We start from the raw sequence: 20,601 nt of genomic DNA on the forward strand, positions 1-20,601 counted from the left end.
AAATTTCAGGGGAGAGTTTCAGTCGCCCTCCCTGGCCTTGCCAATGCTGTCGACGCTCATCGAATTTTGATGAGAATTACGTGCTTGTGAAAGAAGCCTACTATCGTCTTCTCCGCTCGGCCGCCCGCGTAGGAATTAAACTTAGCCACTCGCTAATCGGTGTTGTAGCCGTCGGATCTCGCTAATTTTGACTAGTTTTGAACACTCCACTAACCTCTAACTAGGCGAAACTTAAGGTCAGACCAAACGCACGCTTGCCAGCACGCGCTCGCTCCTGGTTAGGCGCCTTGATAGACTTTACTTAGTGTAGATATACCACGGCCGGCGCGGGGTGCCGCGACGAGCCCACTCCTATTAAAGTCCCTATATAGTAAAAGTACCGCCATCTACTCTTTCCTCCGCCGTCTCCTCTCCTAAAGCGCTTGTTTTTTTTTTTTCTTTATTTTTTACTTGCAAAAGCAAGCCGACGGTGGCGGCCCTATAAAGTCCACGTTGCAGCTTTCAGGCCTAAAGTCTTTATTCAGGCCGGGTGCGCGCCGCCGCCGCCGCCGGAGACAGCGGCTGTGCAGAGTGACTGTCAACGTAGCTCTGAGGCGGAAAAAAAAAAAAAGTCGCACTTTCGCTCTAAGGGCGAAGCAATGAATGCGATAGCAACACAGCAATGTCATACGAAGTAACCCGCCGCGGTGGCTAAGGCGTTGCGCTGCTGAGCACGAGATCGCGGGATCGAATCCCGGCCGCGGCGGCCGCATTTCGATGGAGGCGAAATGCAAAAACGCCCGTGTGGTTGCGTTGTAGTGCAAGAACCCAGGTGGTCAAAATTAATCCGGAGCCCTCCACTGCGGCGTGCCTCATAATCAGAACTGGTTTTGGCACGTAAAACCCCAGAAAGAAGAAGAAGAATGTCATACGAAGTAAGGTGAGCGGCTTTGGTAGCAATATGAATTGTAGTAAACATGAGCTGATTAAGTAAGCAGGTGTGCTGCGGCGTAAGTAGACCGACATGAAGAGAGACTCGATGACCACGAGAAGGCGCGTGTGAAACGGTGGTGTTGATGAGAAGCGCTTCCCGTGGGCAGCGCGTGCGAAGGGACACACCTGTAGCGCTGCACTGCCGATCCGGGCAGCATTGCATGTGTAGCGTGCGTTGGAAAATGTGGCCCGACTATTACTAACTGAATGAACAAGCGTGGTGTGAGCGCGCACAAACAAACATGAATAGATCACACTGAATGACTGCTGACAACGACTGTCAAAACGCTGGCAGCAAGCGCATACGCTGCAGCGGGCGAAGGTACGTGCGGTCTGTCGCTTCAACGGAAACTGAGCGGCGAATGCACAGCGCATAAAGGTCACAGCCGTGTGGAGATAAGAGACGGTGCGGGCGAGCGACGAGCGCGGTTGTTGGAAGAGTAGAAGTGCGCCCCCCCCCCCCCCCCCTCCGGCGCTGGCTTCCCGCTTCCTTGCTTGTGCGTGGGAGATTGAGTGCATTCGCTCTCCGTGATAGCGCGCGTCCCCGCACGCTTCCGCTCAGGCATACGGCGCGCGGCGAAGATTTTATCTATACGGAACCTCACGGCGACGGCAGAAATCCGGTTGAAGTGTCCATATAATTGCTATCGCAATAACATATATAACGAAGTGAAAGCTCGCGCTATCATCGTCCAATCGGAGATACAGGAGAGAGCGAAGCAGCGTTGATCAAAGGATGGCAGTACTTTTCTTATATGGGGACTTTAATAGCAATATAGGGCCTTTAACTGCTATTAAAGTCCCTATATAAGAAAATTACTGCCATCCTTTGATCAACGCCGCTTCGCTCTCTCCTGTATCTCCGATTGGACGATGATAGCGCGCGCCTTCATTTCTTTGTATTTTGTTTTTTTCCTGCCTCAGAGCCATGTTGAAAGTCCTCTGCGCAGCCGCAGTCGCCGGCGGCAGCACGCGCCCGGCTTGAAAGCTTCAATGTGGACTTTCTAGGTGCGCCACCGTCAACTTGCTTTCGCAAGCAAAAAGAAAAAAAAAAGCGCTTTAGGAGAGGAGACGGCGGAGGGAAGAGTAGATGGCGGTACTTTTTTTATATTGGGACTTTAACTGCTATGATCCCTAGCACTGTGGCTCGCCAACGACAACCTCGTTTGGCACGTAGGCGCCAAAATTGGAAATAGTGGCGTTTACGTGAACGTTCAAAATCAAATTTGAACTGCGCGCCACTGTGATGTACGGTAGGCGGAGCGTTGCGGGCATGCTCCCCTCCATCGTAGCCTTCGCAGTGCGAGGCATCGAAGGAGGTGTTTGATTGTCTACTGTCGCTTTTACTGAACTCATTCAAGTATTTTTTGCAGCAAAGTGTTTGTCCAATCGCCTAATTTAACTTCAAATTAGTTTTTACACTTCAATAAAAAGTAGGCCAGGGCCACTTTAACTGTTGCCTTCAACCGAAAGTACAGTGGAAAGGCGGCGAGTACTACCGTAATCATGGCGCCGACACGGTCATGTGGTCACTACACATGCGCTCTGAATGTGGTGAAATGGGTCTATGGAGGGGTGGCACTGCTGTCCACTTGGAGTTAATGCTTAGAAATCGCAAGCTCCTCTTTAGCGTGCAATTTTGTCCCACAGTGATAATATACTTCCTTTCCTTATTCATGCCCCTGGTCCTTTCCTATCAGGAATGCTACGGAATAACGCAATGCGCATGACAGGAAAGTACTACGCAGCGACTTATACACCCCCCTCTCCTCTTACAGACAAGCACTCATCCTGGAAAAACATTACGCTGATCCCATGCACTATGGTAATCGCTTTAAGAAATCCTTACTCTTTGCGGAGGTGGACCCTACGTGGCCCAAATTTGAAGGCCCAAATTTAATGTTCAGCATGCAGACAGCAGTGCTACACTGCGACCTGCAGGGAGCGGAGAAACCTTGACATCACGGTAAATGCAAGACACGTCCGTGTGTTTTCATCTATGCAACTGCCGGCGCTCAGAGTTGCGCGCCCTACTATAGTCATGCTTAAATGGACATCTAGAGGCACGTACGGGTATATAGGTTATATTTTAATTGTGTTGTTTAAGGTATATATAGCTGCTCCGCATCTACTGTGTTCAGTTGTTTTTTCTCGTGCAAAAGGATATTGTACTGAGTTTTGAAAACGTCTGGACTTTGTTCTATCAAGACTTGCAGATTAAGAACTTGCTTCATTTTGGTCTGCACAGAAAAAACTAAAAAAAACTTTGTGCAATCGAATGAAAACTCTAAACGCTAAAACCCTTACATTCTTGCAATTTTCAAACGTGGTGACAAAATGGTACGCGTGTTTAAATATAGCATTGAATTTATAATCCCACAAAACGAGGCACACATTTTATCCTCCTATACAGCTTTCGTTCGTGCGTGCCTGCCTGTCTCTGTCTCCACCCTCGTTGCAGGATTTTTTGCGCAACATCAGCTCGACATGCACCAACAAGGACAAACTCCCTTGTCACATGTGGTTTAATATACTTGCTTAAAAAGTTAATTAGTGTACTTCTGCTAATTAGCTGCTTTTCCGCGTCACCATTTGTTGAAAAAAGGCATTCAGCCTTAATTGAATAAAACAACGTGGTAAAGAGTGCTAGCCCCTTGAACCTCTCTCTCCCCCGTCTCCACCTTTCGCTCAAAAAAGATACAAGCAATAACTTCGTATCTATGCCCCCCTGCGGTTCTGGTAACACTCCTTCAAAATCGAAATTCTCGATAAATCCCCACCTACACAAGATTGATGATGATCATTGGTGTGGTACAAAATTTAACCCTAAGGTGTGCACAAATTAATGAAGACCAAAGTGGTTTAGTATGCCAGTGCTTGCGGTGCAGTCTGCATTCCAGTTCCCACACACCATCTCCTCACTGTACGTGGTGCACAGTGTTCACTGGGATAAACATTTGCATGAGCTACGCTTCTATACTGAATGCATGGATCAAGGAAATGGTTTACAGCTGCTGGAACATGGACTGTGCACAATGGGTGGAGAACACAGGAAAAGAAACCTCATGACATCGCACATGGGTCTTGTGGCAAATCATTTGCACACCTGCATGTTTTACAGTGGCATGCTGCAGCATATAGCAAAACCACTACATTGCAACTGCAGAAATTTGCTGAAACTTGGCAGATTGAGTAGCACTTGAATTACAGCAGCACAGTTTTGATTTGTTTCTTTTTTTTTTCTTTATTACAGCTCTCTCCCACAGAGTTCTTCAGGAGCAGTTCCATATGCAGAACAAGCATCCCAGCATCACAGAAGTTTTTCTTCATTCTATAAGCCACAGTCGTGCCAAACTTCCGCATAATGAACTTCTGGCAGGCAGGATCCCAGGTGAAGTAATCGTGTCAAATGCAAAGCCACAATCTGCACAGCATATCCATTGCTGCAAGGAACCTTGCCAAGACACTTCTCCCGAGAACACAACACATGATGAGGAGGAAACAAAATGAAAATATACAGCACGCAAGTAACACAACTTCTCATTAAAAGTAGTGGTCCATGTTCATCCCTTCTTTACTCCAGAAGTCCATTTCTTGTTGCCACTGTCATTTGTAACCCCTTGCCTTTTCACTCTCCATTTTCCCCACCGTGAGTTCTAAATTACAACACTCGCTGTACACAGATCACAGAGCTAGGAGTTGTGCTCCACTGCACCCAACGTGGCAAGCAATGTCGCAGAGCGCACCAGCACACACAATTCTGGGCTCGTCCTGGTATCAACATCCTCTCTGAACTTCCATGGAAGAGGCAAAATGCGAGCTTCATGGAGAGAGCCAGAGATGGAGGAGACAATAGCGCACACACTGCTCACAACAACTTGAGATCCCAGCACTGTTCATGTGGTCACTCGCCGCGCTGCTGTCCAGCGTCCTTCACAGCTGCGATCAGCAAACTTGTGATTGTTGGTGGCCTTCTCGTTTCGATGTCATCACCCACTAGCCAGCCAACTTAAAAAGCAAGCCATGTGCATTGCATGCCCATGTGTGGCACCTCTGCTTCGCAAAGAAGGCAGGTTGGAGCAGGACATGAGACTTCAAAGCCCATCCAACAAAGTGCTTGCATTCAAGCTGACAGAGTGAGGGAAAAGCATTCTCTGAATGGACTCAAAAGTTGCCCGTTGTGGAGAAGAACGGGAATGCACCAAACTGGCTGGGTGTCTTGGGCGAGGCGCACACATAGAGAAAGTCCTCAGACTGCAGGTGTGTTCGGTTCAGCGTTGGCTCCGAGGTACTCTGGTGGATCTTGGGCAGTGACCGCATCAGTGACTCCAGTGAGGCCAACATCTGAGGAAGGACCAAAGAAGCATGCACACAAGCATTGTAACAAGCAGGTTGCACAGAACCACATGCATGGTGACAGATAAGCTTCTTTAATACACCATACGTCCTTGTGTAAGCATTGTACCACTAAGTTTGGGTGCCGGTATTTTACACCAAGGAGAAATATAAAATATCAGTGCACAGGCTGCACTTTTCAAGGCTCACATCCATGGCTGTGCACTGCACAGAGTATTTGACCTGTTTGTTGCTTCGGCACTGAAGATGGGAGCTTTTCGGCAAGTCATTGTAGTTGCTACAAATCCCCCTGCCTTCCCAAAATATAAGGAATAGTTGCAACGTATATGTACGCTGCCTTCTGTAGGCAGCACTGCCCAAAGTGCGTGCGTTAAATGTTAAGTTGAGCAACTTCATGTCACCTGACGCATGTACAGTCAACGACCGACTTTCCGGGCGCCTGATACTTCAGACGCTTTCGCAGCACCGCCCTGTACCCCCATAGAGTCAATGTGTTAGAATGTGAAATTTCGGACGCAAAAACCTTCGCCGTCTAATTTTCCAGACTTTTTGCCATGACCGCAGGTCCGAAACGGCATTATTCGTAGCCACCACCACCGCCATTTTGATTATCTTGCCTCCTCGAACTGGCGCTCTCGCATGCAGATCCGCTGGCAGCCACCACCGCGGCGACGGTAGGCCTAGCTACTTCGACGTTCGCTACCAAGCTTCTTGCTGTTCGGTGCCATGTTTTTCTTTGAAGCAATTCGCTACTGTTAGCAATGGCACAGATGGCGCCTTTGTAATCCTCGCCAATGTCTTGGAAGCTCGGAAAGTACGACGGGTTGCATTATGTCGGTTCCCGGAAGTCAGCTTCACCTCAATACAGAAGTGTTACGCAGTGAAGCACTCGCGAAGTGTTGCGGTGAAGCACACCATGAATGGGAAGGGGGCAATTGTCACGAGACGCGGTATGTAGTCCTTAATTATGCATGCATGCACCCGGTGTTTCCCATCACAGTACAAGCACCGTTACACCTAATAAGTGTACTGGCAAGCCTTCAGAGCTATTTAAGACATGCTGTGGCTATTTGAGCCCTTGGGGTTGGTAAAAGGCATGCATTTGTTTTTTTTGGACGTTTTCACGGCCCCTAGGGAGTCCGAAAAATCGGATGTTGACTGTGTAGGCTCTATTGACTCTTTTACTCCATTCACATTTTCTGTGAAGACAAGCCGCACCAATTTTCTCGTCACGCAACCTTATGTACGGCATGATTTCAAGAACCCAAGAAAGAGAAAGCCAGTCGTCAAGCTCGCTTCTATTGTAAGAAAAACGATCACACGCTAGAAAATTTTAAGTTCTTGCTGTCTAGTGAACAATGGCAAGATGTTTTATCGTGAATCCAACGCTAGGAGGGCCTACTGCATCGTCTTGCGTGAATACTATGACATATCTTTTCCACTGCAACATGAATACCACAAAAATAAGAAGGCAAAAAAAAAAAAACATTGATACATAAACCTTTGTACAGACACATAAAACGCAAGAATTCAATGTATCACAAGCTTGTAAGAATCCGTGATCAAGAAGTGCTAATAAATAGAGTACAAAAAATATAGAGAAAACTAAATAGCGACTTAAAAATGGCTAAGGACGCCTACTTCGAGGAACTTTTTTATCGGTTGCTCAATCAACCAAAAAAAATTGTGGGAAGCAGTAAGCACGCCGGCACCAGCAATTACTCTGGAACCTTCGATGACTCAAGTATAAAAGCCCACGTGCTTGACCTGCTGATTACATTTTGATGATCGCCGACTGTGTTCCCTGCTATAGTTGTGCTTTGAGTGTAGCCTGTTTTTCTGGGCACAGGTTCACCCAAGAGTTAGTTTTGTCATTCGCAGTTTTGCTTCTTGACCGTCACTACCATGTGACGTCAGGTGAGGTTTCAAAGAGTCGATACGGTTTCCAAAGGGATAAATCCACCAAACAAGCCCTTGTATATATTAAAGATTAAATAAATATTGAAGACAAAAACTATACTTTTGGTTTATTTTTAGACCTGAAGTTTGACTCTATGGACCATGAAATTCTATTAAGAAAATTAGCGAAGTTTGGAATATGGGGTGTTGCAAGTCAGTTGCTTGAAAGCTATTTAAATAATCGGCGACAGTTCGAGTGTATGCAGGATGTCTCATCTAGCTTCTCAACGCTTCAACAACGCGTCCCTCAGGCTTCAAATAAGGTCTGTTGTTATTCCTAATCTTTGTAAACCGATATAGTTAATATACCTGATTCACCAGAATTGATAATGTATGCCAACGATCACGTGACCTGAACAAATTGGAACACAGTGAATCGCTACCTTGTATCACTAGCACGGTGGCTGAAACAAAATAAATTGCAGCTATATTCAAGTCGCAGAATACACACATAGATAGGGAACTAACCATTAACTATAACGGAATGCAATTGCAGCAAGTAAAAAACTTTAGGAGTTTAATGAGGAATCAAGCTGAAATGCATATATTAGTCAACTGCGCATAGATTTATCTAAATGTGTTGGTATTATGTATAAAATTTCTAGAATGATTCCACTATGGCTGAAACAGCAGACATACAATTGCCCTTTTCATTCTAAGCTTTGCTACGGAGCTCTGGTGTGGGGAATAACTACCAAAACTAACTACGAAAAGCTAGTGCTTCTTCAGAAAAGAGTTCTCCGACGTTACTGCAACTACCCAGGATATTATGCAAATTTGAGGACAGCACCTTTATTTGAAAAATACTGTATCCTTCGTGCTGATCAAATTTTTCAAATGAAAGTATTGCAAATCATAAATAGCGGAAAACTCTATGTGCAAAATGAAGGACAACACCATTATCCTATCCGCCAAAACCTGCGCTGCATGCAATGAAAATGAACAAATTATGGGAAACATACATTTATTTATCAAACTTATATATTAAACAAATTAGACCAAGAGCTCAATTTCAATTGTCCTGAAAAAGCATTCAAGCTACAAGTTAAAAAAATCCTAATGCAAGAAGATATACGTTTTGACGGTTAGCACACAAAAGAGCATAAAACGATGCACCTGCACACAGTTGTGGCGTTTTTCATATTGTATGTAAATCTTTTCAGTTTTTTTTCTTTGAACGTTATTGGACTTTAAGTTATCGTAGTTAGGCAATGCGAATTGCATTGAATGTATTATACCAATTCCGTATTCACTTGATTCATATTCTTCTACTCTATTTTTACTTTGTCCGAAGGCATTCTGCCTTAAGTCCCAACATTCTCTTTTTTTGCTACAAGGAAACTATAAAACTGAAATGAAATGAAACCCATAAACAGTCAACAGATCAGGCAAAATGCTTATTTTTTCCATATGTATCTATTTTGCCTATTTGGCATACAAGCATGAATTAGGTCATTCTAAGCACTTCAAGCGCAGTTCATTTGTGCCTATAAGTACCGATTTTAGCATTCGCACCTAATTTAGTTTTAAGGGCGTCAAAATGTTTTCAATGTTTCACTTTGCTTGCACACATTTTCCGGCTACAGCAGCTCGCAACACCTACTGGAAACGTTTTTGCACCTTGGCGTTCCTTGCCCCACATTGTGAAATAACTGCAGTTGCTCTCTTGCTCTATTATTTATTTTGTCTCCTCTCCATAATCCATTTAAGCACTGCTGCCTGAAGTGCACGAAAGATGCTAAAAACAAAGATGGCTCAAAGTGTGCTCCAACAATGGACTCTGGAATCTCGGTGCTACTCCCTGGATGGAGGGATCGTGTTCTGTCAGTTATGCGGGAAGCAGGTGAGAATCCGCTACAATGCTCGGCTCTTTGTCCGCTGAAAATTCTTCATTATTTTATCACCGAGAGCTTGTCCGGTATGCACGCACACACGCATGTACAGTAGAACCCCGCTGTTACGTTCCGCGGTGCTGCGTTTTCCCGGCTGTTACGTCGTTTTCAGCCGGTCCCGGCACAGCTTCCATAGAACCCAATGCATTGGTAACTCCGCTGTTGCGTCGCAACTGCGGGACTGTTCCTGCATCATACATTGCGAACTGCCACCCCGCGCCAGCCCGAGCGGCCATTTTGACTTTTCATGTCGCTTGGCTTGGTGGCTTGACGATGGCATTGGCCAACCAAAGTGCCAGGGGCGACACCTATGACGTATTTTCGGTTTCCACCAGCAGAAGTATGGCCCTTGAGATCTGTATTTGTTATCTAAAGATGGTGTCTATGACGTGTTGTGGCCCTAAAATTAGTTTTGGCTCATAGATGTTTCGTATAAGGTCCAAGGGCGATAACGCCGTCGCCGCATGCTGTATGTGTGAGTGAAAGCATGCGAGGGGAGCCGACGACCACGTCTAAATCTCGTGCGCGCAAGAAAGAAAAGCAGGCAGGGAGCGCGCCTTCTTCGTTGCGCTCGAGGCACCGGCGAGGGAGCGAAGGGGAGGGGAGGGAGGGATAGCGGACGGTGTTGTACTCTGGCTAGCCACCCTACTCTGGCATTAACTGCGTGGTCGCGCGGGCCGTATCTTGAAATTGATCTGTGTTGGGGGCAGAGAACACGCAGCACACACAAAGCTACGAGCCGCAGACGTACCTACACCGCCTACACCGGCGGTGTACGTGCGTCGGCGGCTCGTAGCTTTGTGCGTGCTGTGTGTTCTCAGCGCTTAGTTAGCATTGTAGCAATACACAACAGCACGAAGGTCACTTCGCTCGCTGCTGCAGCGGCGCTTCCTCACGCCAATGTTTGACAGCGCGTGTTCGTGCTCATCGAGTGTGATGTGTTCATGTTTGCCTGTGGGCGCGCTGACACCATGCTTTTTAATATAGCTAATAAGCAAATGTTTACAAGTTTATACGGACGATAAAACTACTATCCGTACATTGCATAGCTGTCTACTAATTTGCTATCCCAATCGATGCTTCGGCTTGCGGGCGAAACTACATCTTTTTTTTCACATGTAAGAATTAAAATAATATTGTGTGGAGTTGAACACTACTCTCATTTCTGAATTTTCCTATTCCTCGGCTCTTGCGTTTCCTGGCTCTTATGTTTTTTTTTTTTTACGGTCCTTTTACTTTTGAACGATCACATGAACTCGCCACCAAAAGTGAAGAAACAGCGTTCCGCAAGTGCATAAGCTGCAGCACCACGTGTCGTGGCACTACCAGTTGGTGGTACAGTGATCGGTGCGATGCTTCAATGTATGATGAAATGAAAACACATATACAGCTGCACTCAAACCCTACTGCAAACAAAGCGAGCCACTGGAGTCAACTTTGTATAAAAACTACATCCTTTGTGCGAGGACCCAGTCAAAAAAATGAAAAAGAAATTGGGGACACAAGGGTTTGGATATCTGTGGATGAAACCACGGATGTCACCTGAAGATTGATTGCGCAGTTGGGAAGTTGGCTTAAGGCAAGAAAATGAAAATTTTTTTTGTAGAGCTGAAAGCCTTTCGAGAGAATAAATATCAAACGATGGTACATTTTCTCAACTCTTTGTTGAAGTCGGTTTGTTGGAATTGACAAGAGCAAGGTTTTGCCACTGTACAGCAATCCAGCACCTTATACAGTCAAACCTCGATATATCGAACACAGATATATTGAATTATTGCGTATATCAAAGACTTTCTATATCACCAGGAAAATCGCATGCATTTTTTATTTTTTATATTGAACGGGGTCGGACGTAAAATGGATATATCGAACTCCGCCACCACAGACTATGTCTGCTCTGTTGACAGGCGGCGAGCTTTCCCACAACACCCTCGAAGATAGCGGTGACGATATGGGCATTCCCAACTGCTGCGCACTATAACTGCACACATTGATCGCGCCGAGGGGGCCATTTGAACGTAGCGGCGTACGCACGTGGCGGCTTGGATAATTTGATAACGTCAACGACGCATTGCATTTGCCACACTGACTCTTCGGTGCCGCTGCTAGTGCTAAGCCAGTCGTTGTTATCGTGTGATCAGAGTTAGGCGTGGTGTGGTGTTGTTGGTGGTTGTGACGGCTGCAAACGCGAAGAAGCGGATGACCCTGACATTTGCCGCAAAATTGGAAGTCATCCAGCGCGTTGAGAATGGGGAAAAGAAGGCAAGGGTCGACATACCAAGAAGCACTTTGAGTACGCTGCTGAAAAACAAGAGCGACATAAAGGCCAAAGCAGAACAGAACCAGCACTCGGGTGCGCGGCGTGTTCGCAAAGGTGCCTTTGAAGACGTTAAAAAGTCGCTGCACAAATGGTTCGTCGATGCAAGTGCCTGGAATATTCCGTTATCGGGACCGATGCTATGGCAGAAGGCTAAAAACTTCACATTCATTCTCGACGGCGAGAATTTCAATGCCAGTAGCGGTTGGTTGGCTGCAACGTTTTAAGGCCCGCTTCAACATTGTCGGGAAGACAGTCTCGGGGGAAAGTGAGGATGCCAATGACGGAGAGATCAAGAAGTGGCTTGAACAAGAGTGGTCCCAGGTTCTCGCCAAGTACGAGCCGAACCAGATATTTAATGCGGACGAAACAGGCCTGTTCTGGCAAATGCTTCTGCGACAAACGCTAGACACCCGCAGGGACAAGTGCCACGGCGGCAAGCAAGGCAAGGCTCACATTAACAGTTCTGTTGGCTGCAAAAATAATATGGACGGAAGCACGAAGCTACGGCCACTTGTCATAGGAAAGTTTCAAACCCCGAGGTGCATGCGCAACTGCCCCAGTATTGCGGTGACATATGCCTGGAATAAAAAGTCGTGGATGACTCTGGACTTATTCCAAACATGGCTGAAGACATGGGACTCGGAGTTGGCGCGTCAGGGCCGGAAGGTATACCTTATCATTGAGAATTGCTTGGCACACCACACCGATGTCCTGCTGAACAACATTACAATCAAGTTTTTGCTGCCGAACACCACATCGAAGTTGCAGCCATTGGACCAGGGCATTATCCGCACTATTAAGTCCATCTATAAGCGTCGGCTGATCGTCATTTTGCTTGTGAAGCTCCGGATGGGCCAAGAGCTAAAGATAGACCTTTTAGGTGCCATTCAAATGCTGAAAGCCTCTTAGGACAACGTCAAGCAGTCGACCATAGTTAACTGCTTTCGGCATGCGGGTTTCGTTGGCCGCACTGAAGAAGCTTCCGAGGAAGCAACCGAAGAGGCAGGATTGGACGATATGGAGGAAGAATGCCAAAGCCAGCTTGAAGAAATCTGGAGCACGTTGTAGCGCTTTGTCGGTGCTGAGCCAAAAAGCATGCGCGTTGAAGACTTCGTTGGCGGTGATGACAGCACCGGAACAACGGCGGAGTTGACGGACGTGGAGATCGCAGCGGAAGTTACTGCTGAGCGGCCAAACGAAGATGCTGCCGAAGTTGATCCCGCAAGCGCCGACGTTGCCCCGTTCCCGACTTCAACCGAGGCTGTAGCTGCATTGGCCCTAGTACGCCGCTACAATAGAAGGCACCGGCCTATCGCTTGAGGATTGCTTAGACTACGTTGAGGACGCCGTGGTTAAGCATGCCAGGCTACACTGCAGCAGTACTTTCAGCCAAACGAATAAATACTCTGTTTGAAGCTTCAAGTGATTATTTACTGCGCCACTAGTGGTTCATTGATTGGTTTGTACAAGTTATTGATGCATTTTTTACGTGATTTTATATATTGAATTCTGGCTATGTCGAACTATTTTGCGATCACCGCGCTGTTCGATATATCGAAGCTCGACTGGTATGCACAAGGTGGCCTCTGTTTCAAACCAGAAGTGCTACATGTCATGTGCCAGGCTATTGGGCTGCATCGTGTTTGCGAAGAAGTCTGAAAGGTGTTCAATGATGTGAACAAGCCGATTGTGGCTGGAAAAGCTGTGTTCCTAAAGGTGCTTTCTCACTTTTTGTGCTTTCAAGGCACAGTTGCCGGAAGTGCCTCTTCCACATGAGTCACAAGCTGGGGGCTAAGTGCAGGCATCGAATATCACCACAGGCACTTTGCAGGCGTGTAGGCTGTCATCAATGGCTTTACAGCAGACAAGATCGCAGCGGTGAGAAAGGCTCAAACTGCACTGGGCGAGGTGGCCCTGTAGGGAAGCTGTGCCCACTTGACATTTTTGGCCAACACAGTGGACAAGCTTGAAGCTCCTGGCGAAACACTGACTTCTAACGTTGCTCTCATTGTGGCAGCACAAGAGCGCCTTACTGACAAGACTAGCTGCCGAAACAGTTTCCAGAAAGCTTCAGCCAGTCTTGCAAAAGAACACCGGGCACTCTACGTTTAAGGAACTGTGAGAAGTTTTCAGTGCGTGTGATCGTTGAGCGCTCGTTTTCTGCATATAAGCTGGCATTGAGCGACAGAAAGAGTAACTTTAGGCCAGAAAACCTTGAGATGGTGCATGTTTGCCACCACTTCCATAATATTTCTTGTTGTGTCTAGGAAGATGCAGCAATGCTGTTAACAGACACCCACTTGTGCAGTAGGTTGTTTGTTTCTCAGAAAACTGAAGAAGTTGCTAAGAAACGTGGCATACGATCCCACTTCTTTATTATAAAAGCACAACGAAGCGTAAAAGCAGCTCCCCGAGCTGCTTTTATGGTTGCCCCTTTTCATTGTGCCTTAGCTCAACCTTTTCGTGCCTATTGCAAGAAAGATGCAGGAAAGTTTTAATCATCATGTCGCACGGCTACGTTCAGCCGAGTATCCTTGCTTTGTCATGGTCGCAGCAGCTGAAACCCTCCTTAAAAATTGAAGGGCAAGCAGAATGCCAAGTCTCTAGCGGAGAAAAAGCCGGACGTTGTTCCTTATATTCACAAAGTGGCTCACAACCAGAAGAAAGTTTTTTAACTTCATGGAAGCTGGCTGGCTTGATTGCATGCTATGCCGTATGTGCCCTTATGAAATACTTGCGGTAGGGTGTATACCGGCCAGACAGGACAAGGGAACACAAGCTGCTTGTCAACATTTTCTGCACAAGTGCCTAAGCACTGTGGTTCCTGCAGTCTTTCCAGCATTCTTGGCAGAAGCAAAGATGGCTTGGCACGACTCTTTTCCTACCCCGCCCCTTGGGCACGTTAGCCCGCTATCGATGGTTTGAAACGCTGCTTTCGAGACTATCGGACGTGACGGAGGAGAACTATATTTCTGTTTTTTAAGCAGTTCCCGTTTTTTGCGCCAAGCGGTAACTTTTGAACCCGCTCCGAAGTTTCGTGATCGTCAAAAAAGTGGCACGCGCGCTTTGAAAGATTGTAGATCTTGCGATTCCGCTGCGTCTGTGGCTGATTTTATCCATGAAACGAGCACCAGCGAGTCTAAGGATGCTGCCTTTTTGTTGGACTCTGTGAGCGATGACGACGCAAACCAGGCCGGAACATTGGCGGCCGCAGCCCAGCACACCCAACTGTAGTGCTTGCAGTTAAATTTTTCTAGTGGAATACCCGTTCTATGAAAAATTAAGATTTTTTCGGAGATAGTACCTAATAGACGGCAACACATTTTGTATACAGTTAAACCTGCTTATAACGAACCCCCATATAACAAATTAGTGGATATAACAAAGTTTTTTTATTCCCCGCCGTTACTCCATAGAAGCACATGTAAGCACCTCTACGTAACGAAGTGGCAGCGGGAGACCCCCTTGATATAACGAATTTTCCCCTCCGACAACCTAGAGATTTCGCCCCAAATTTTGTCAATTTTGCGCGAGCAGCAACCGGAAGCACCTTCTCCGCCGCGACAGAATGCAAAGCGAGCGCACGTGTGCGAGGCGGGCCTGCATCCCTCAACCCGGCGATCTTGCCGCCGCGGGCGTGACCTTTCCCCCTCCCTTCATTCAAACCTGATCCTGCCGCTTGCTGCAGCTGGCCAAGCCCGCCAAGCCGGCACTCTCTTTTTTTCCAGTTGATGTTGCCGACGCGCTGGCACATGCTCTGACACATCACGCTCGATGAGCGCGGACGCGCGCTGTCAAACGCTGGCGGCGTGTGGAAGCGCCGCTGGAGAAGCGAGCGAAGTGACCTTCGTGCTGTTGTCTATCGCTTCAACGCAAACTGAGCACCGAGAACACACAGCACGCACAAAGCTACGAGCCGCCAACGCAGATCGCTTTCAAGATACGGCCCGCGCGCCGCCGCGCAGTACGCAATTGATGCCAGAGTACAGTACAACGCCGCCCCGCTATCCCTCCCCCCTCGCTCCTTCGCCGGTGCCTCGAGCGCAACGGAAGAAGACGCGCTTCGTCCCTGCTTCCTTGCGCGCGCAAGATTTAGACGCGGTCGTCGGCTCCCCTCGCACGTTTTCACTCGCACATACAGCATACGGCGCGCGGCGACTGCGTTATCGCCCTTGGACTTTATATGGAATATCTATGAGCCAAAACCAATTTTAGGGCCATAACGCGTCATAGACACCATCTTTCTATAGTAAATACGGATCACAAGGGCCATACTTTTGCTGGCGGAAACCGAAAATACGTCACAGTTGTTGCCCCCGGCACTTAGGGCGGCCAATGCCATCGTCAAGCCAGCAAGCCAAGCGACATGAAAAGTGAAAATGGCCGCTCGGGCCGGCGCGGGATGGCAGTTCGCAACGTATGTTGCGGGAACGGTCCCACAGTTGCGACGCAACAGCGGGGTTACCAATGCATTAGGTTCTATGGGAGCTGTGCCGGGACCGGTCGAAAACGACCTAACAGCCGGGAAAACGCACTCCCCGGGAACGTAACAGCGGGGTTCTACTGTAACACTATACGACGCCATCGTGACGCTCGCTCTTCGTTTCCGATGCCTCACGCTTGTGTGAAACGACACGCGTCCACGCAACCGGCACCTGGTGTGACATTCTAAGGATGAGTGCTTTGACGAAAACGGAAAACGGGTGCGCATTACAATTGAGGGCGTGTTAGAATCGAGTAAATACGGTAAGCGTTTCTTTTTCGAATTCTCATGCCGAACCTGCATATAACGAAATCCTCTTTATAACGAAGTTTTCTGGGAATTTGTCAATTTCGTTATATCCAGGTTTAACTGTATCTCATAATTTTCATAACACTTTTTTCGTAGTAGATACAAGCATGTCTTAACAAACTTTGTTAAATTGTATTGCACAATCTTGATTTTAACAAATTATAACTTTATGACATGTATCTCGTTAATAAAACTTCTATGCATGAAAAGTGCATTAATTCTGTTTTTTGTTTATGTATTACGTAAAATATTGAGTGCAGTAGTTCCTCTGGCGTAACCTACATGAAACACCTACCTATTTTCCCCACGGTAAGGAAAGAATTAACGGAGGCTTACTACATCTGTAAGAAATGTGATATGTAGCAGTGAACATCAATTCCTTGATTGTAGTATATTTCAATAGGCATGCTTTCTTCGTAATTTTATATCTGCAGCTTTCCTATATAAGTGGACATGTCTACACTGAATCAACTTACTTGTGAGTGATGCTCTTTGCTGTTCTTGTTGAATTTAACATATATGTAAAAAATTCATTATGCTAATTTATTCATGTATTTGAAGACTAAACTATGTATGTCACCCCAAAGTAATGAACTTCAATTTCCTGAAATAAATTTACTTGAATAATATGCAATAAAAGATTTGACTCTGGGGGAAAGCATTACATGACAAATATTTAAAGGGTAAAGGAAGTTTATTCGGTGCTAATGGTTTAAATGATGGCTTGGGTATGATTCTGTGTAATACGTTTTTCGAAATGATACGTTATTTTTTCTTTTCCCACGATTTGGTTGGATAATACATTGGATGATACGATTTTCGGATGATATTTCCGGTTCCCGTGAAGATCGTATCAACGAGGTTCCACGGTATCTCAACATGTGAAACATTGTTGCTGTTGGTTCATGATTTTAGTGAATAAGCTGTTGGCATGATCGTCAGCACATCTCGAGTCTCGGTGTATGCATGCTCTTGTCCATCTAATAAAATTCACAGTTGCGCATCTCACCTGGTTATTAGCCTGTTTCTTCTGTTTTCAATATGTGCAAGATTTTTTGCAGCTTGGTCGTCAGCTTGCTACAGGACTGTCAATTTTTACCACAACAAATCCTACCCGATACATTTCAGGACACTTGGCGTAAGAAAAAATTCACTGTATCTGGTTGTGCAGTCTTATTTTGTTTCCAGGAAGATTTCTTAGCGCATATTTGATGAGTGGCGATTCTGGAGACAAAAATTTTGTATGGGTGCTGAGAGCTTTGCCTGACACCCGCCCGCAGTGCATGTTTCCAGGAAGATTTCTTAGCGCATATTTGATGAGTGGCGATTCTGGAGACAAAAATTTTGCATGGGTGCTGACAGTGCAGGGAGGCCCACCTGTCGGAAGAGGGGCCGCTCGTCCCGGTTGAACTTGATGCAGTCCTCAGTGAAACGGATTAGGGCCTTGGGTGTGTCCTTGCGAGCTATGCTCAGGTCTGGACGCAACAGGCCATGTCCCACCATGAACAGGATCTACAAGGCACAGCCATGGATTAACACATTTGCACAAGCTTTCTAGCATTGCCTGGCAAAGTGGTCTTTCACCACACAAGGTCAGCATCAGCCGGTTTTCATACAAAGGAAGCCGCAAAGTAACTTTCTTTTTGAGATTTCTATGCGATCGGCTAAACACAAGCGTGCAAAAGAAGGCCTTGTACCTGATCCTTGTTGTTGATGTGGGAGTAAGGCAGCTGGCCAGTGATGAGCTCATACAAGACAATGCCAAAGGCATACACATCAGACTGGAACGAGTATGGGTTCGGGTCCTTCATGCGGATCACTTCTGGGGCCTGTGCAGTCACAAAAGACAGGGCAAAGTCAGGCATGCACAACAACAAATGTTGCAAAACAAAGCAACGGGTTATGCAGAATATGAGCACTTACACTTGCAATACTTGCACTTTTAAAAGCAATGCTTAAATCTACACATTTGCAGATGGCGCAGGCAAAAAAGAGAAAAGCTGTTCTACGCAAGCTCACATATGCTGTCGGAAAAGAAGTGCAATTGATGCTGGAGTTGAGGACTGTTGGAAACCTTGAGAAGGCCTATGTCATGATATGGACGGAAGCGCGCGAAAAACAAAAAGACATTGCCATGTTCGCCGTGCGGGGGCGATGACGAAGTGGTGTGGCGCAAGGCGCGTGGTGCGTGCGAGTGTTCGGAGTTGCTCGGCGTTGAAGGCCAGCCGGTTCTCGCTGGACGCCCGGTCCAGGGAACCCAGATTGCCCACTACGCCGTCCTCGGACGCAAAGGACCTGTGTTCCTGCTGGGCAACCGGTCCAGGGAGCAAGGCGAACGGGACAACTCGTTCTCGGATGCCAGTGACCTGCGTTCCTGCTGGGCAACCGGTCCAGGGAGCCAGGCAAGCGGGGCAACCGCGGTCCAGAGAGCCAGGCGAGCGGGGCAACCATTCGAGAGAGCCAGGTGAGCGGGGCAACCGGTCCAGGGAGCCTGAAGGGCCTGTGTTCCTGCTGGACAACCGGTCCAGGGAGCCAGGCGAGGTGGTCGCTTTCCCGGGCCACTGCCACGACCAGCCTGCTGCCGGAGGCGAGAGCAGTAGCGAGAGCTGTTGCACGGCTACCATGGCTGTGTCTGCTACCGTCACTGCTGCAGCTGCAGATCTCATGATACCGTGGGTAGGCCCATGGTGACGTCGTCCAGCCGTCAGCCGACCCTTCGGGACCGACATCGGCCTCTACGCGTCAACGGACTTCCCGCAAAGGGAACGCACGGCGAGAGACTTTATATTATATAACAGGACACTCTAGAGTAGCAGCTTCGGGACTGCATGCACTAGCATAACTTAATTACATGTCCATCGTGAAGTCTGTACGTCTTTGTGCTGTTAATACATATTCTGTTTCTGTGTGCACTCGAGTGGTCGATTGCGTTCCTTGGTGAGTGGTCCTGGGCCCAAACCTCATTACATTTTCATCACAATCTAACATCACTACACCATCATTTCATCACAGCCTACCTGCCCCTCCCGAGATTTTGTAGATCAAGCATTCCGCCAGTTAAGGGTCTAACTAATATTATCTACACTGGGTCCCTACTCGCTATGTATATGCTCCCTCCATAACTGCCTGCGAGAATTACTTATAATGCTTATCACTTGTGCAGATGACCAGAGTGGGACATCACTGAAAGTTACGTTCACCTGTGTGTGAACCAGGTAGATGCAGCAAAGCATGGATGAGCTCTTAATGGCTGAACAACACATCACAAGAACTGGAAGCAGATTCAAGTGTGCATGGTTCCTGCCTGTATCATGATGACCACACGGACTCTCCGTCCCTGACAGTCTTGGGACTGCCCAAGGCAGTGTTTTCAGTCAATGAGCATTGCAGATGCAGCGTCTCAAGCAGTTCGGGACGACAAATCGGAGAGGTCCACTGCCTTACTGCTAGGTACAATTGGCAACTGCTAATCAACCAAAAAGCTAGTGCAGGTAGTTTTTACCATTGTTCACGGTTTGCAAGCTTCCATTCCATTCAACGAAGTGCTTTCAGTACAGTTGCTCATGTTTATAGTAGGACGTTCTGGCGGGCTAGTTGGTTTATAGCTTTTAGACGTTTTTAAAACTGCACGGATAAACGAGGACACACGAACGACGACACACACGAGGACGCACACGACTCCACTGCGCTCGTGGTGTCGTGTGTTTCTTTCGTGTGTCCTCGTTTATTCGCACAGTTTTAAAAACATGTTTATAGGACAACTTTGGAAGCAGCACAGTGTGCTTTGCATGAGCAGGGTTGCAAAGAGTGGAAGGCCTCAATTCACAGCTGCTCCTCCTTCTGAGATGTGCAACACCATAGATGGTTGAGTGGTCAAGATCTACCACTCAAGATCTACTCAACCGCTCAAGATCTACTCAACTGCTCAAGATCTACTTGCAGTCTTCCGACGCAACATCTTCGCATGAAGCTAGCTACAAGACTAGGAGCCGTGGCTGCACATGATTTGTGCAAGCTCATCCATCTTTGTTTTGTCTGCATTGCAGTCGAAAGCATTTGCAATGGGCACATTCTCCGACTTGGGTCTCCCATGGTGATCCAGAGCCTTCTACGAGTTCGTATCGCACACTCCATTCAAATTTGGTACTTGTTTCACAAGCAAGCTGCTTTTCATGCAAGTTGTAATACCCTCTACGCTCATGCATTTCCAGTCTTTAGCTACACGTAATGTGCAAGAACTTCATATCGTTGCTGCTTGCTCCAGCTCATTGCCGAGCTGTTCGCGAGTTGCTGCACGGGTGAAGAAATAC

At 47.2% G+C, this 20,601-nt stretch overlaps 1 protein-coding gene across 1 annotated transcript in view; it reads right to left on the minus strand.

Annotated features, from left to right (window-relative positions):
* Positions 1-4,200: 4,200 nt before the first annotated feature.
* Positions 4,201-20,601, minus strand: part of LOC119462579 (raf homolog serine/threonine-protein kinase Raf) — a 173,029-nt gene continuing 156,628 nt past the window's right edge. Inside the window, exons 17-19 of the mRNA XM_049673048.1 lie at positions 17,989-18,120; positions 17,669-17,803; positions 4,201-5,316 (exon numbers count right to left, since the gene is read on the minus strand). Coding sequence (XP_049529005.1) covers positions 5,137-5,316; positions 17,669-17,803; positions 17,989-18,120 — 447 coding nt within the window. The 3' untranslated portion in view covers positions 4,201-5,136. The remainder of the gene's footprint in view (positions 5,317-17,668; positions 17,804-17,988; positions 18,121-20,601) is intronic.

This window comes from Dermacentor silvarum, chromosome 8 (genome assembly GCF_013339745.2).
Source record: "Dermacentor silvarum isolate Dsil-2018 chromosome 8, BIME_Dsil_1.4, whole genome shotgun sequence".
Lineage (NCBI taxonomy): Eukaryota > Metazoa > Arthropoda > Arachnida > Ixodida > Ixodidae > Dermacentor > Dermacentor silvarum.